The 15,465-nt window shown below is 44.6% G+C and overlaps 3 protein-coding genes across 3 annotated transcripts; 2 read left to right on the top strand and 1 right to left on the bottom strand.

Annotated features, from left to right (window-relative positions):
• Positions 1-727: 727 nt before the first annotated feature.
• On the top strand, positions 728-9,610 carry LOC120454568 (V-type proton ATPase 116 kDa subunit a1). The gene is made up of 6 exons (XM_039639963.2): positions 728-904; positions 6,562-6,699; positions 6,766-8,393; positions 8,448-8,706; positions 8,769-8,997; positions 9,055-9,610. The coding sequence occupies exons 2-6, from the start codon at positions 6,583-6,585 to the stop codon at positions 9,318-9,320; spliced, it is 2,499 nt and encodes an 832-aa protein (XP_039495897.1). The 5' UTR covers positions 728-904; positions 6,562-6,582; the 3' UTR covers positions 9,321-9,610.
• A 1,022-nt stretch (positions 9,611-10,632) lies between these two features.
• Positions 10,633-13,537, top strand: LOC120452896 (V-type proton ATPase 116 kDa subunit a1). The gene is made up of 4 exons (XM_039637354.1): positions 10,633-10,866; positions 10,978-12,849; positions 12,908-13,151; positions 13,208-13,537. The coding sequence occupies exons 1-4, from the start codon at positions 10,723-10,725 to the stop codon at positions 13,471-13,473; spliced, it is 2,526 nt and encodes an 841-aa protein (XP_039493288.1). The 5' UTR covers positions 10,633-10,722; the 3' UTR covers positions 13,474-13,537.
• Positions 13,494-14,704, bottom strand: LOC120452897. The gene is made up of 4 exons (XM_039637355.1): positions 14,524-14,704; positions 14,164-14,463; positions 13,864-14,039; positions 13,494-13,737 (listed from the first exon to the last, which is right to left on the bottom strand). Exons 1-4 carry the CDS (start codon positions 14,626-14,628, stop codon positions 13,668-13,670), a joined length of 651 nt encoding a protein of 216 aa, XP_039493289.1. The 5' UTR covers positions 14,629-14,704; the 3' UTR covers positions 13,494-13,667.
• Between the last annotated feature and the right edge of the window lie 761 nt (positions 14,705-15,465).

Genomic DNA, 15,465 nt, shown 5'->3' with positions numbered 1-15,465 from the left:
CACCTGTTCTTACTTTTTGCACTTTACAGCACTGATAGCAGTTGGAATTGGAAATGCAAATTACCAGATTTGCTTAATATTATGTTTTCTAATTCTAGGAATTGTAGTTCGTTTGTTTTTTTAGGGTTGTTGTCTCACTATCTTGAAGTACAGCAAGTTACTTTAAACATATCTAAAATAATGGTATCTGAGTGAGGTGATGGATATGACAAATGGGGTTTCTGAAAAGCGATCCGCTAGCTAATTGACATATTTTTGGTCGACAGGAGGAAGCAGGTCCATTGGCCAGAAATAGAAGCCCATTGTAGGCAAAGATCGATCGAATACTAACCCCTTTTCAGTTGCTAGGGCCTTCAGGTGGGTCGATTTATAGTGGTTGACAAAACCAAAACAAATAACTATCAATATCAACTCGACTTATCTAGAACAGGGAATTACTCGGTTGAAGCGTTATTAATTTAAATTGATAATGGTGGCGGTAGCGGTCGCGGTGCCTACGCAATGCGGACATTTGTACATATGTAGAACTCGAGGATTTTGACTTTAGTACGGGTATTTGTCGATTTCTGATTTGTGATAACGACCCCCGATCATACATAGTTGGCATGCCCGCGCCGAGAGAGTCAAATAAATTCACAGGGTGTGAGTGCTGAGTAATAGAGAATGCGATATATTGGTATTGGAGGCGATCGTGAGATTTTCGTTCCGAAGTCGCGGCGAGTGCCAAATTTAAACGCAGTCGATCGCTGGCGGTGAGCAGACGTGTGCTCCGCTCGATTCAGGTTCAGATTCGAATAAAGATACTCTCGCTCGGCAACAAACAAGTTCTAAATTTATCGTTTGCACTCGCGGAGAATCGAATCTGGTGTGTCTTTGACATAAAAAGCGTTTTCGGAGCTGAAAGGTAAGCGAAAAACTCGAAACTCGAAGGTAATCAAGAAACTGGAAAAATCCACGGGGGTCATGGCGTAAAAGCGGTGCCAAGGGCTATCTCCTAGTATATGCGATATCCCCTGGAAACTAGCGATCCTAAGCGATCGAAAGCACGTGCTTTGGCCGCAGGGAGTATCCGCAATTAAGCCCAATTTGTGTGCACTTTGGCTCGTGATGCTGGCTGCTGACAGCCACTAGTCGGAAAAGTGGGCTTAGTGGGGGCTGCGGGGCACACCTGTCATGGGACCCATTGTGCAAACACCTGCCAGAAGTCGCAGCTAGAGTCAGAGCGGCAGATACGCGAAGCGCTATCTCTTTCGTAAGCCCCGTGTATCTGTGAGATACTCTACGGTACGGGTACGCGTACGCACCTACCACTTTCGCAGTGTATGTGTTAGTCGCACCCCTGTCATGTGAATATGATACTCTCCAGAGTATCTGTGAGTCGCGCTCTCTTTGCAAGTCGCGAGTTTTCGAGTTTTATGCAATCATCATATGGGGGCCATCATGTGATCTTAGGGGTCTCGGCTTCCAGAAGCCTTGCCCAGAAAGATCTTCAGCTGGAACGGAAACCCTAAAAGCTGAGCTCGAGTAGCTGCAAATAGCGCACAATAAATACCAGTCGATTATGATTTATGGATCGCTCTATAAATTGTCCATGGCACTTCCCATCGATCAATCAGTATTTTGCTGATTAGCCAGAGTCGCAGACCCAGTTTATGAATGGAAAATCTGATCGATTCTAGAAATCTAGCAATTTCACATCTCAAGTATAGTATATATTTGCGCCCTTCCAATAAGTGTTGTTGGTCGATCGTCCGGCTAATAACCTATATAAAGCCAAAGCCTGGCCACTCGAGTCACTGATCTCGTTACGTAACTCTATAAGTTCATATATATCTTATCGGGAGTGGTCGACAAACACTGCACTTCAAGAGGAATAATGCTGAATTTAATGGCAAACTTTATTATGCTCCTATGACACTAAGTTTACAGATTATTATAGGCATAGGTTATAGGCATAGACTTAGTAGTTTATAGATATTATTATTACCTCAGGATATTGCGTAAAATAGCTATTTAAAGGGGCGTATACTAATGCGTTTATTAACTTGCTTTTGTTTAACAGCACTATAATATTTTGAGTTCCTTTAACAGTTCGATAATAAGTGCCGTGTCATATAGGTATAATCATATTTGTGACGCAATGAAAATGTACGAGTTTTAGGTTCTTTCCTCGCACAGAAGCAGTTGAAGAAAATGAATTGAATTGACAATTGGGTTTAATAAAAGATGAGTGCGGACTGCTTTTGTTTCTCGATCGCCTTAATGGTGGATTCACATTGAATTTGTTCGGTTATTCGTGCCAGCGAGTTCTTAATTACCCGCAGTGGAAAAAACGCCGTTGTCATAAAACCGAGCGCAGAGGCACCATAAAAGCCAGAAGTTATATTCGTATTCGAATTAACAACAAATAGCGAACGGGAGAGCCAAAGCGCACAGCGATAAAGACAGAAGCAAACAAAACAGAGCGCAAATTCAACGAAACTTCAAAGTGTAGCGATATTAGCCTACTCACACATGGGCGTAAGCCCGCTCCCAACAGTAAAAGGGGGGTGGGCCATTTCAACCGCTCGTTTGCTCTCTCGGCGCCGCTCCCCATGCCCACTCCGCACCTCCCTCTCCCTCACCCACGAATAAATGTGATTAAGGCTCACCCACAACTCGCGTGTGACAGCCAAGGAGCAGCGACAACAACTAAAACAACCACATTGCATCTGAAGTACAGTGCAGCCTCTTAATTCGCTTCCTTATTAATAATAAAGTGATATGTTTGTGTATTGGTAGTGATAAAGAAAAGCAACTGACTTTTATTGTTCTTATTGGAATAGATAAAGTATTTAGTCTAAACATTTCTTCTCACTTAATACACTACAACTTATTGCCGAAAAAATAAACTATGTAATTGATTAAAAAACTTCTGCACATTTAGCAACAAAAAAGGTTACCTGTACATCAAAGTAGGCACACCCACACACGAGCACACAGGGCTAGAGTCCACTCACGAAAGTGACCAGCAAAGCGAAGAGGAGGAAAGAAGAAAGGGGGAGAGGAAAGAGAAGAAGAGAGCGAACGGCATTTAGTTGTTGTTTTGAAGTCGAACTGGTTTACAGTTAGCAGTTGCCTCTCAGCTGGCTCAGTGTTTTTCTCGTCTTCGAGCTGTGCGTGTGAACTGTGATATTGCGATATTGGGCTATCGCAATTTGAAACTGGACTTGTGCTCGAATTTATTATAAACGAAAGTGCGCTCGTTGAATCATTAAACAGCATTTGAGCAGGCGAGTTACAATTGAATTACCGGTTTTTGAAGCCAATCGAGTTTTGGAGGTAATTCTCGTCGGCGGAGGTACGGGTTTCAAGTGAATTCATACTAATTTATTCGTATAATTGTAATTATAAGCTTTACTCAGTCCTCATATATTGCTCTTCAGTATGACTTTAATATAATGTTGCGATTGTTATATGTATATGGGAGTTCAGAGAAATATAAACTTTTTTGAGTAAATAGGTTTCATATCTTAACACATACTTTGATATATGAGCCATGCCAATTTCCGCTTTAAAGTGACAAGCCTTCAATGAGTTATGTATAAATAGGAACCTTTTCCATCTGGCATTTTCTACGCATTAGAAGGAATCCAATACATACATACATATGTACCTCGTAACGTTTTGATAAACGGCCAAAACCTAATTGGTCGAAAAGTTTATTCCATTATTTATTATTAAACCCAGTACTTGAAATGCTTTGCCTTAGCGTGTTTAAAATACCCACCACTAAGCCATGGGAAATCCTTCAAATGTGCTTTAAAATTGCGCCACTTAACCTCGTTAATAGGTAACGCCGCCAAACTACATTATAAACTTAACAAGTAGCCAGCCGCATTAAATTGGAGAGACCCGCTCTATAAGGACTTCCCCACTTTTGTTTCGGCACACGCCAATAGTAATTTAATAATGCCATAAAGATGGGGCAACAATTGCCCGACAAACATTCTAAAATGAGCCTTAACGAGCTGAGAACTTGGTAATAGAGAACTTAATAATAGGAGCAATTAGGCTGCGAATTTCATGACTCGCTATTTTTAGCACACTGGCGACAGCCAACGATTCTTGTTTATAAAACGACAGAGCAGAACAACAAAGTGTCAACCTACATAAATGCTGAGCTGATAAAATGAAAGCAAAACGCTGAAACAGCTCGAAAGATATGGCGACGTTCGAGGGGAAGCAACAGGCGATAGGGAGCATAGAGTGGACGCGGATCGGATTGAACAGTCATGTGCAATCCCACTGTAATAAGATGTGCTGAAACCTGGCGAATTCGGGTTTCAAGCCCCTGTTCCCATCAGACTTCAGTTGGTCACATGATTGATGGACCTTAAAGACCTCTGGGTTAGGTTTTCGATGGATATCAATGACGTCCCTTTATGTACTGGCTCCTGTCCAATTGTCTTGGCGGCCACCCAAGTGTTTTATTATTCTATGTCACACTGCGCTTTATCGCTCTTCAATGCTATGAATAATTGTGCAAAAACCAGTGCTCACTTTTTATATCTCTTTAGGACAAGAAAACTTACAAAGTGATTCAACCAGCGCTGGTAACATCTTTACACTAAACCGCTTTAAATCCGAATTCTCCTAAATTGCTCTAAAAAACAATGGAGACACGTTTTTTACAGCTTATATATTTTGATCAAATCTTCTTAGCTTGCTCGGGAACAAATTCCTAATGTTTGTTCCTAATGCCTGCTACCTCCGCATACGTAAATGTGTCCACATATGTATAACACATCATTCATTTTATGTGTCCCGCAAAAAGCAAAAGCTAATTCCCTGTTGTCGCGGAATGGGACTGGCCACTTGGACGGGATCCAGGAATCCGGGGGAGCCACTAAAGTTCGATAATGTGCGAGGCTGACGTCGCCGTGTCGTTGACTGTTTGGCCCGATGATGTCACAACAAACCTTGGTGTCGTCTGTGTGTACACAGCGAAATGGCGGAATGCTCTCTAGTGCAGACACCGGAATGGTGACTGGTGGCGACAACGGACCAATGCTCTTCCCTGGACCTGCCCACCACTCCCCGCCGCCACCATATTCCATTGGGCTACTCATGAATCCACCCTCCCAATTAAATCAAAAACAGTAATTAGTGGCATTATCTGGACCCACCGATTTTGGGAGAAGTCAACTCCATTTGCATGGGCGGCTCTTGATAATGTTACAATTATCAGTTAATTTGCTGAACCATAATTTATATTGGTTCATCTGTAGAGACCCACCCGCATATGTTTCCCGAGTTTTCGAGTTGAGAAAGAGTCTAGAAATAATGCATTTACGGTCGACATGGCGATAAGAACTGTTTTCTTGGGCCGTAAACACTTTTGCAGCGGGTCTGCAGATAACTTAAGCAAATAAGTTAAGATTGCGGCGAAAATGGCCTTGCAAGTGCTCACCCTTCTAGATTACCAACTTCAGAGAATGACATTTTGGGGACATGGCACCACATCCACATTCTCCTCCCAGTAAGAAATGAGTCAAGAAAACTGGTACTAACCCAATTGGTCCGTTTAGACATATGTACATACATATGTATATGTATGAAACAGCTTAATGACTGTTTATATCATAGATTGGTTATTTCTAGATATTGGAACTGGTCTTATTCCACCATAATATGATGACCTCTTTCTGGGTTCCACTCGTTTATCGTTTTGAAAGTGGAATAATCATTGAATTACTTCCGCTGTGCTTTAAAACAAAAAACTCCCATTGTATACAAACAATCACTTAAGTCGCTGAGCCTTTTCGGTACTTTTCCTGTATAGCATTTTATGCGATCTTCAATGTGTTTGGAAAAGACCTTGAAGAATCAACGCGAGTTTCGAATTCATTTGCACTTGGCGATCCGTTTGAAGTTACGTGATTTAGCAGTTAAACTCAGGGGCGTAGAACGTGACAAGGTGTTGTAATTGAGCAACCGGTACATATTTGGATCCTGATATATTGACTGAAAGCCAAAACACATGTTGAGTTTCGGCCAGGTCCGAGCGCCATATGGAGCTGAAAATAGAGTGATTGCCTTTCCGCACCAGAGAAAAACAAATGAAAGACAAATAAATAAAATGATTTGCAAAGCAAGCCTGCGAAATTCGTACATACAAATGTACATAAATATATCGGGTTGAATAGGGGGCAAAGTAGCACTGGGAAAAGAGTATAAATATTCTAATATGCGGATATATAAAAATTCGATTGAAAACAATGTGGCAGTCTTATTAGGCTTATAATTGGTTATTTATAAATAACAAATGATTTTTAAACTTTTTTATACATCACTAAAGGTCTCACAATGATAAAAAATCTGTAGTTTAGAGTAGAAGTCCAAATTATATGCAGCCCACTTTTTGACACTATTTTTCTCAGTGCTTATCGTATACGATATTGTTGCCCAGACAAAACACTCTCTGAGGGCGAAAACAAAACGCTGTCTTTTCCCTATTTTAATTGCACGTCTGCGGAATGCCGAGACTAACCTCCTCCCCCAATCTTTTTTTCGCCACAGGGAACGTAAGCAGTCGCCAAGATGGGGGACATGTTCCGTAGTGAGGAGATGGCACTCTGCCAGATGTTCATTCAGCCGGAGGCCGCGTACACCTCCGTATCTGAGCTGGGCGAAACTGGCTGCGTGCAGTTCCGCGACGTAAGTACGGATTGTCTTTGCGAGATACGCCGACTAATCAAATTACATATCTTTTCTGACCACCAGTTGAATGTGAACGTGAACGCCTTCCAGCGGAAGTTCGTCACTGAGGTGCGTCGCTGCGATGAGCTGGAGCGCAAGATCCGCTACATTGAGACGGAGATCAAGAAGGACGGCATCGTCCTGCCCGACATCCAGGATGACATTCCACGTGCCCCCAATCCACGCGAGATCATCGATCTGGAGGCGCACCTGGAGAAGACCGAGTCGGAGATGATCGAGCTGGCCCAGAACGAGGTGAACATGAAGTCCAACTATCTGGAGCTCACCGAACTGCGCAAGGTACTGGAGAACACGCAGGGCTTCTTCTCCGACCAGGAGGTCCTCAATCTGGACTCCTCCAACCGAGCTGCGGGAGACAACGATGCTGCTGCACAACACCGCGGCCGGCTTGGATTCGTTGCCGGTGTAATTAACCGGGAGCGAGTGTTCGCCTTTGAGCGTATGCTGTGGCGCATTTCCAGGGGCAATGTCTTCCTCAAGCGCTCCGATCTGGACGAGCCGCTGAACGATCCGGCCACCGGTCATCCCATCTACAAGACCGTCTTCGTGGCCTTTTTCCAGGGCGAGCAGCTGAAGAACCGTATCAAGAAGGTGTGCACTGGCTTCCACGCCTCCCTGTATCCCTGTCCTAGCTCGCACAACGAGCGCGAGGAAATGGTTCGCAACGTGCGCACCCGTCTGGAGGATCTGAAGCTGGTCCTCAGCCAGACGGAGGATCATCGCAGCCGCGTCCTGGCCACCGTGTCCAAGAATCTGCCCTCGTGGTCGATCATGGTCAAGAAGATGAAGGCCATCTACCACACGTTGAATCTGTTCAACATGGACGTGACCAAGAAGTGCCTGATTGGCGAGTGCTGGGTGCCCACCAAGGATTTGCCCGTTGTCCAGAAGGCTCTGTCCGATGGATCTGCTGCCGTGGGCAGCACCATACCCTCGTTCCTGAACGTGATCGACACCAACGAGCAGCCACCGACCTTCAACAGGACCAACAAGTTCACCCGGGGCTTCCAGAATCTGATTGATGCCTACGGAGTGGCTTCGTACAGAGAGTGCAATCCCGCCCTGTACACTTGCATCACTTTCCCTTTCCTGTTCGCCGTGATGTTCGGCGATTTGGGTCACGGTCTTATTCTGGTATTGTTTGGAGCTTGGATGGTTCTGTGTGAGCGCAAGCTGGCACGCATCCGCAACGGTGGTGAGATCTGGAACATCTTCTTTGGCGGTCGCTACATAATTCTGCTGATGGGTCTGTTCGCCATGTACACTGGGTTGGTGTACAACGACGTGTTCTCCAAGTCAATGAACCTGTTTGGATCACGTTGGTTCAATAACTACAACACATCGACTGTGCTAACCAACCCGAACCTGCAGTTGCCGCCCAACAGCTCCGCCGTGGGCGTCTATACCTTCGGAATGGATCCCGTGTGGCAGCTGGCTGATAACAAGATCATCTTCCTCAACAGTTTCAAGATGAAGCTGTCGATCATCTTCGGAGTGCTGCACATGGTCTTTGGCGTGTGTATGTCGGTCGTTAACTTCACCCACTTCAAGCGTTACGCCTCCATCTTCCTGGAGTTCGTGCCCCAGATCCTGTTCCTGCTTTTGCTCTTCGGCTACATGGTGTTCATGATGTAAGTTTACCCGAAATTTAGTTACTATTTTCCCGAACTCACGAATGTCTGCAGGTTCTTCAAGTGGTTCAGCTATAACGCTAGGACTAGCTTCCAGCCAGAAACTCCTGGATGCGCTCCCTCCGTGCTGATCATGTTCATCAACATGATGCTGTTCAAGAACACTGAGCCGCCAAAGGGATGCAATGAGTTCATGTTTGAGTCACAGCCGCAGTTGCAGAAGACCTTTGTGCTCATCGCCTTGTGCTGCATTCCCTGGATGCTTCTGGGCAAGCCCCTGTACATTAAGTTCACCCGCAAAAACAAGGCTCATGTAGGTTTCTCATTTAATTGTTTGGAATAGATCCAGTATTAATTACAAATTTTCTCTCGCAGGCCAACCACAATGGTCAGTTGACCGGCAACATGGAACTGGCAGAAGGCGAGACTCCTCTGCCCACTGGCTTCTCTGGAAACGAGGAGAATGCTGGAGGTGCCCATGACGATGAGCCCATGAGCGAAATCTACATCCATCAAGCCATCCACACCATCGAATACGTGCTCAGTACCATCTCGCACACGGCGTCATATCTGCGTCTCTGGGCTCTGTCCCTGGCTCACGCCCGTAAATATTTATTGACTTGGGATTGTGATTAACTTACTAATAACTTACGAATTGCAGAGCTCTCCGAGGTGCTGTGGCAAATGGTGTTGTCCCTGGGCCTTAAGATGTCCGGCGTGGGCGGTGCCATTGGTCTGTTCATCATCTTCGGCGCCTGGTGCTTGTTCACCCTGGCTATCCTGGTCCTCATGGAGGGTCTGTCCGCCTTCCTGCACACCCTGCGTCTGCACTGGGTGGAGTTCATGAGCAAGTTCTACGAGGGAATGGGCTACGCCTTCCAGCCGTTCAGCTTCAAGGCCATCCTCGATGGCGAGGAGGACGAGTAAACCATCCAAATGTGCTCAACCTGGGGAAACATGTATACAATTAGACCCCCGCCCGAACTATTTTGATTGTTTGTTAAATGTTTTTGTTTTGTTTAATTTTTTGGATATTGTCAGTATTGTGGTGCTCTTCCCACATTTTTGTATCCTCCGTTGTCTATTCCATCTGTAGTCAAAGTATTCCTCTTTTGAGTTGTGCATAGTATTCTCAAAAACCGTTTCGAAAGCAATAATTTGATATTCATTGTTATAAATAAATACTAATTGTAATAAACATACAGCAAAGAAGAGAACGAAAACTTGTTTAAATTTATTGAAAACTCAAACGCCACATCTTATCTGGCAGACATTCTCACAATCAAAATTCTGCATTATTAACATTCATTTTTTGTAGCATTCTTTTGGGATGTCCCCAAATGCTAACGCTCAGAAACAGATAGACTTTATTATTATTATTATACCCGTAACTCGTAGAGTAAAAGGGAATACTAGATTCGTTGAAAAGTATGTAACAGGCAGAAGGAAGCGTTTTCGACCATATAAAGTACATATATTCTTCATCAGGATCAATAGCCGAGTAGATTTGGCCATGTCCGTCTGTCTGTCCGTCCGTCTGAACGTCCAGATCTCAGGAACTACCAAAGCTAGAAAGTTGAGATTAGGCATACAGACTTCAGAGACAGACTCAGCGCAAGTTTGTCGGATCATGTTGCCACGCCCACTCTAACGCCCACAAACCGCCTAAAACTGCCACGCCCACACTTTTAAAAAATATTTTGATATATTTTAATTTTTGTATTAGTCTTGTAAATTTCTATCGATTTGCCAAAAAACTTTTTGCCACGCCCACTCTAACGCCCACACACAGCCAAAAACTGTCAGTGTTAAGGACTCTCCTTCGCACTTCCACTAGCTGAGTAACGGGTATCAGATAGTCGGGGAACTCGACTATAGCGTTCTCTCTTGTTGTTAATATTGATGGTGGTATTATTTACATAAGTTCCGATGTGCATACAAAGGTATGAGAATGTGCGGAGCAGGAAATTAATTCGTAAGTGACTGACAATTGGTTTTTAAGTCCAAATGGCCGAGCATTACGACCAAAGCAAAGTATCTACTGATAAGAGACAGTCATGCTCAGGGGAATCGCAATAGGGGTAACGGACAGTCCATCACATTGATGGATGGCTCGATTGGGCACCAAGTTCCCCAAATATTTATCCAGCGAAGGCAACTTGTCTGCACTGATAAGCCGGTAAAGTTGCTCGTGGGTCAGCAATTGCCACAGAACCTTCCTCGTCCAAGTCAAGTGACCAGACCGACCAGTTCGTCAGCTGCGCTCCAAAAGTGAGGAGCGCACTCCGGAATTCTTTTAGGCTGAGCAAGGAGAACAGGATCAGTTATCATGGCCAAGTGGTGGTCCAATCAGGAGAGCAACAGCATCTTCCGCAGCGAGGTGATGTCCTTGGTGCAAATGTATCTGCAGCCGGAGGCAGCCTACGATACCATTGCAGCCTTGGGCGAAGTGGGATGTGTTCAGTTCCGTGATGTAAGTGATGCGTGATGGTTAAAATAAATGTGATACCATAGTTATGTGTGTCTATATTAAAATATGACCACTGTATGATCCTGAAATCTTTTATTATCATCTTGCAAATAGTTGAACGCGAAAATAAACGCCCAGCAGAGAAAATTTATTAGCGAGGTAAGACGATGTGATGAACTGGAGCGCCGCATCCGCTACGTAACCGCCGAGTTGAACAAGGAGGGTCACGAGGTGCTCGACCTAATGGACGACTTCCCTCCGGCTCCGCAGCCACGCGAGATTATTGATTTGGAGTTGCACCTAGAGAAAACGGAGACCGAGATCTTGGAGCTGGCTGCAAACAATGTGAACCTGCAGACCAGCTACCTGGAGCTGAGCGAGATGATCCAGGTACTGGAGCGCACCGATCAGTTCTTTTCGGACCAGGAGTCGCACAACTTCGATCTGAATAAAATGGGCACCCACCGCGATCCCGAGAGGTCCAATGGCCACCTAGGATTTGTGGCTGGTGTGATCAGCAGGGAGAGAGAGTACGCCTTCGAGCGAATGCTGTGGCGAATTTCACGGGGCAATGTCTTTGTTCGCCGATCCGACGTTGATGTGGCCCTAACGGATCCCAAGACGGGCAATGTGCTGCACAAGAGCGTCTTCGTTGTCTTCTTCCAGGGTGACCAGTTGCAGGGCAGGATACGCAAGGTGTGCACTGGTTTCCATGCCCACATGTATCCCTGTCCCAGCTCACACTCTGAGCGCCAAGAGATGGTTAAGAATGTGCGGACGCGATTGGAGGACCTACAGGTTATCATTAACCAGTCGAGTGACCACCGGACCTGCGTTCTGCAGGCTGCATTGAAACAGCTTCCCACCTGGAGTGCCATGGTCAAGAAGATGAAGGGCATCTACCACACGTTGAATCTTTTCAACGTGGATCTGGGCAGCAAGTGCTTGATTGGCGAAGGTTGGGTGCCCAAGAGGGAGCTGGAGCTGGTGGAGGTCGCTCTGGCTGCAGGATCAGCCAGTGTGGGCAGCACTGTGCCTTCCTTTATCAACGTATTAGACACCAAGAAGGAGCCACCAACCCACTTTCGAACCAATAAGTTTACACGAGGTTTCCAAAATTTGATTGATGCCTATGGAATCGCTGGATACCGGGAGGTGAACCCGGGTCTGTACACCTGCATCACATTCCCCTTCTTGTTTGCGGTGATGTTCGGAGATATGGGCCACGGAACAATCCTCTTCCTTCTGGGCTTGTGGATGGTGATTGACGAAAAGCGATTGTCCAAGAAGCGAGGTGGCGAGATCTGGACTATATTTTTCGCCGGACGATATATTATCATGCTGATGGGTCTATTCGCTATGTACACTGGATTCCACTATAACGACATATTTTCCAAATCGATTAATGTTTTTGGCACGCGCTGGGTCAATGTGTTCAACCGAACCACTGTGCTGACCAATCCCACGCTACAGCTGAATCCCTCGGTAGCCACACGCGGTGTTTACCCAATGGGCATCGATCCCATTTGGCAGTCGGCCTCTAACAAGATCATCTTCCTAAACACCTACAAGATGAAGCTGTCGATCATCTTTGGAGTGCTGCATATGGTCTTTGGCGTGTGCATGTCGGTGGAGAATTTTGTATTCTTCAAGAAATACGCCTACATCATCCTGCAGTTCGTGCCCCAGGTTCTCTTCCTGCTCCTCATGTTCGGCTACATGTGCTTCATGATGTTCTACAAGTGGGTCAAGTACAGTCCAACCACAGATGTGGAGGCCGACACCCCTGGATGTGCGCCCTCTGTCCTGATTATGTTCATCGACATGGTGCTCTTCAAGACGGAGACGGCCTTGCCGGGCTGTGATGTCAACATGTTCCCAATTCAAAAAACCCTGGAGATGATCTTCCTAGTGGTGGCGCTTCTTTGCATTCCCTGGATTCTGCTTGGTAAACCTCTATACATTAAATACCAACGCCGCAACAGGGTACGTTTTTGGGATTGGAATAATTAGCCAATTGCCTAATAATAAATCCACCTTCCAGCCTGCTGTACCAGTGGTGGAGGTGGACGAGATCGTAGAGAAGATTGAGGTGACCACTGGCAAGGAGATCATCATCACTGAGGTTGCCGAGTCCCACGAGTCTGGAGGACACAGCGAGGAGGATGACGAGCCGATGAGCGAGATCTGGATCCACCAGGCCATCCACACAATCGAGTATATCCTCAGTACCATCTCCCACACGGCCTCATATCTTCGTCTCTGGGCTTTGTCTTTGGCCCATGCCCGTAAGAATATGCCATGACCGTACTTGATTTGCTACTTAATTGGGATCTTATTTCAGAGCTCTCGGAGGTGCTGTGGACCATGGTGCTGGCGATGGGACTTCAGATGAACGGCTACGCGGGCGCCATTGGGCTGTTTTTCATCTTCGCCGTTTGGGAGTTCTTCACCATCGCTATCATGGTGATGATGGAGGGTCTCTCCGCCTTCCTGCATACTTTGCGTTTGCATTGGGTGGAGTTTATGAGCAAGTTCTATGTTGGAAACGGATATCCGTTCACGCCCTTCTGCTTCAAGGATATTTTGATCGTCGTCGAAGATGATTAGAATCATCAGGAAAGCCATAGTTCCTAGTTAATGAAGGTTTTATTAAAAAAGCATTACAAAATTCTTTGAAGTACTTTTCATCAAATACTTTGTGCAACGCAAAAGATATTTAAGGATTTCCACAATTATTTATTAGAAGATGAGGTATTTTTGATTGAGAGCCTCAATCAATCCAATGTATTTTTGGTGATTGTTCAAATGTTATTTGCCTTTTGCTGGACTTGCATTGCAAAAATTTTTGATTTTAAATCCTCGATAATTTCCCTGGAGAAAAATACAAAACATTTATACTAATAAACTAAAAACTAAACAAATAAAATGCAAAACAAGTTAAATGAATATTAAAAACTTCATATTGTTGAACTTTTACTACTAATAGTAGTTACTCACATGGCGTCTCGTTCGATCTGACTTAGAACACGGATGTCATTATTCATTGACTTCTGGCTAGCCCTAATGAGTTCTCGCTTCTTCTTCAGCTCTACGGATTTTAAAGCCGTCTTCTCGCGGATTTCTTGCACCTCTTTCGTAGAGTTTAGAATGATCTTCTTTAGATCGTGATAGTTCTGAAATCGAAATCAGTTTGGATAGACTCTCACACACCTTTAGGGAGCAGACTCTAAATTGCCTATTGCAAGTAAGGTAGCTAGGGTTTCTGGAAAAGGTTTCTTCCTGGCAAAGATTACATACCATCCCGGTGAACTCATCGAAGCATTTCCTCTGCTTCTGCATGTCAGCCTTGACCCTGATAGCCTTCTTGCAGTAGACATCGTAGGCCTGAAATGCGTTCCTTTTGGCGTTGACCACCTGATAGAGACCTTTCAGCATATTTGCGTTCCTGGAGTGCAAAAACTGGAGGTTGGCAACAAGATTTTGGGGATTGTCGACATGGGTCAAGTAGTTCAAAGCGGTGTACTTCTTAGCGATCAACACATCGACTTTCTTGTTCTTTTCAACGGTCAGGGTGGTACGGAGATCATTACCGTAGCACTACAATAATATCAAAATGCATTTAAAAATTAAATTAAAATTCTTCCCGCTTTAACTTGCCATTCGGGTCACATATTTTTCCACGTATGCTGTCATTTGGTCATCTTCCTCAGGTGGCACCTCACTTTTGGGGTCTTCATTATTTTCATTAGTGTTACTAGCCATTACTTATATGCTTATTAATGCTAATATTTGCAATTATATTCAAGCTCTGGCGGAATTTTTGGTCTGACGTACAAAATGGCGGACCAACTAGTGTTGGAAAAAACAAATATATCGATGACGATAGCAACTACTTAACTTTCTACAATCTGATTGGTGATTGGTGATGGATCTATTGATGAGCGCGCTATTTAAATGTACAACATTTATAAATATCTGTGTACGAATCAAAAACACCGAAACTCAAAAATCAAACTCAATCATTCGAAAAAAGGGACAGAAATTTTAAGCAATACTTAACTTCAGAAATTACCACTTTAATATTTTGAGTAGACGGTTTCTATAACTTTAATAGCTACAAAATCTACAATTGCTAGATTGCCGTTAGAGTCTAGTGATTCTTATCAGGAATATGTATATTTTCCTTCTACAGTATACGCTCCTACAGTATACCCTTTTACTCCATGAGTTTATAGAATTCTACGAATGATTCAACCTCCCAAAGTATTAACGAGGTTTGCTTTAAAAAATGGTTTGTAACACTAAACTTTGTGTGAAAAACCTTGCTTATTGAAAATGAGTAAGAGTTTTCTTGATGTAAACGGCACAAGTTACGTTCTAAGTTCTAACAAACCGTGACCGTAAGCGGAGATACCGAAGAATATGCCCTCTGCAGACTTACCCCAACCTTTATGGGTCATCTCATGGTTCATTGATAAACACGGCATTCCAAGCCACGGCCCACTTGTATGTGAGTTTGGGTTACGATGGTGGTGCATCGCAAGAAGGTCATCATATTGAGGGCAGCGCTCAGCGGAAAATTCTTGCGAAGAGCAGCAA

This window comes from Drosophila santomea, chromosome 3R (genome assembly GCF_016746245.2).
Source record: "Drosophila santomea strain STO CAGO 1482 chromosome 3R, Prin_Dsan_1.1, whole genome shotgun sequence".
Taxonomy (NCBI): domain Eukaryota; kingdom Metazoa; phylum Arthropoda; class Insecta; order Diptera; family Drosophilidae; genus Drosophila; species Drosophila santomea.
Note: the sequence above shows the minus strand (reverse complement) of the source record. Positions and strands in the feature narration are given on the sequence as shown.

What these genes read in the sequence shown, in the direction of transcription:
- LOC120454568 (XM_039639963.2), top strand. Translation starts at nt 6,583, where the DNA reads ATGGGGGACATGTTCCGTAGTGAGGAGATGGCACTCTGCCAGATGTTC. An exon ending in GCTGCGTGCAGTTCCGCGAC is followed by an intron (nt 6,700 to 6,765) that starts GTAAGTACGGAT and finishes TCTGACCACCAG; the next exon opens with TTGAATGTGAACGTGAACGC. An exon ending in CCCGCAAAAACAAGGCTCAT is followed by an intron (nt 8,707 to 8,768) that starts GTAGGTTTCTCA and finishes TTTCTCTCGCAG; the next exon opens with GCCAACCACAATGGTCAGTT.
- LOC120452896 (XM_039637354.1), top strand. Translation starts at nt 10,723, where the DNA reads ATGGCCAAGTGGTGGTCCAATCAGGAGAGCAACAGCATCTTCCGCAGC. An exon ending in GATGTGTTCAGTTCCGTGAT is followed by an intron (nt 10,867 to 10,977) that starts GTAAGTGATGCG and finishes TCTTGCAAATAG; the next exon opens with TTGAACGCGAAAATAAACGC. An exon ending in AATACCAACGCCGCAACAGG is followed by an intron (nt 12,850 to 12,907) that starts GTACGTTTTTGG and finishes TCCACCTTCCAG; the next exon opens with CCTGCTGTACCAGTGGTGGA.
- LOC120452897 (XM_039637355.1), bottom strand. Translation starts at nt 14,628, where the DNA reads ATGGCTAGTAACACTAATGAAAATAATGAAGACCCCAAAAGTGAGGTG. An exon ending in TCGATGAGTTCACCGGGATG is followed by an intron (nt 14,040 to 14,163) that starts GTATGTAATCTT and finishes TTTCGATTTCAG; the next exon opens with AACTATCACGATCTAAAGAA. An exon ending in CAGATCGAACGAGACGCCAT is followed by an intron (nt 13,738 to 13,863) that starts GTGAGTAACTAC and finishes ATTTTTCTCCAG; the next exon opens with GGAAATTATCGAGGATTTAA.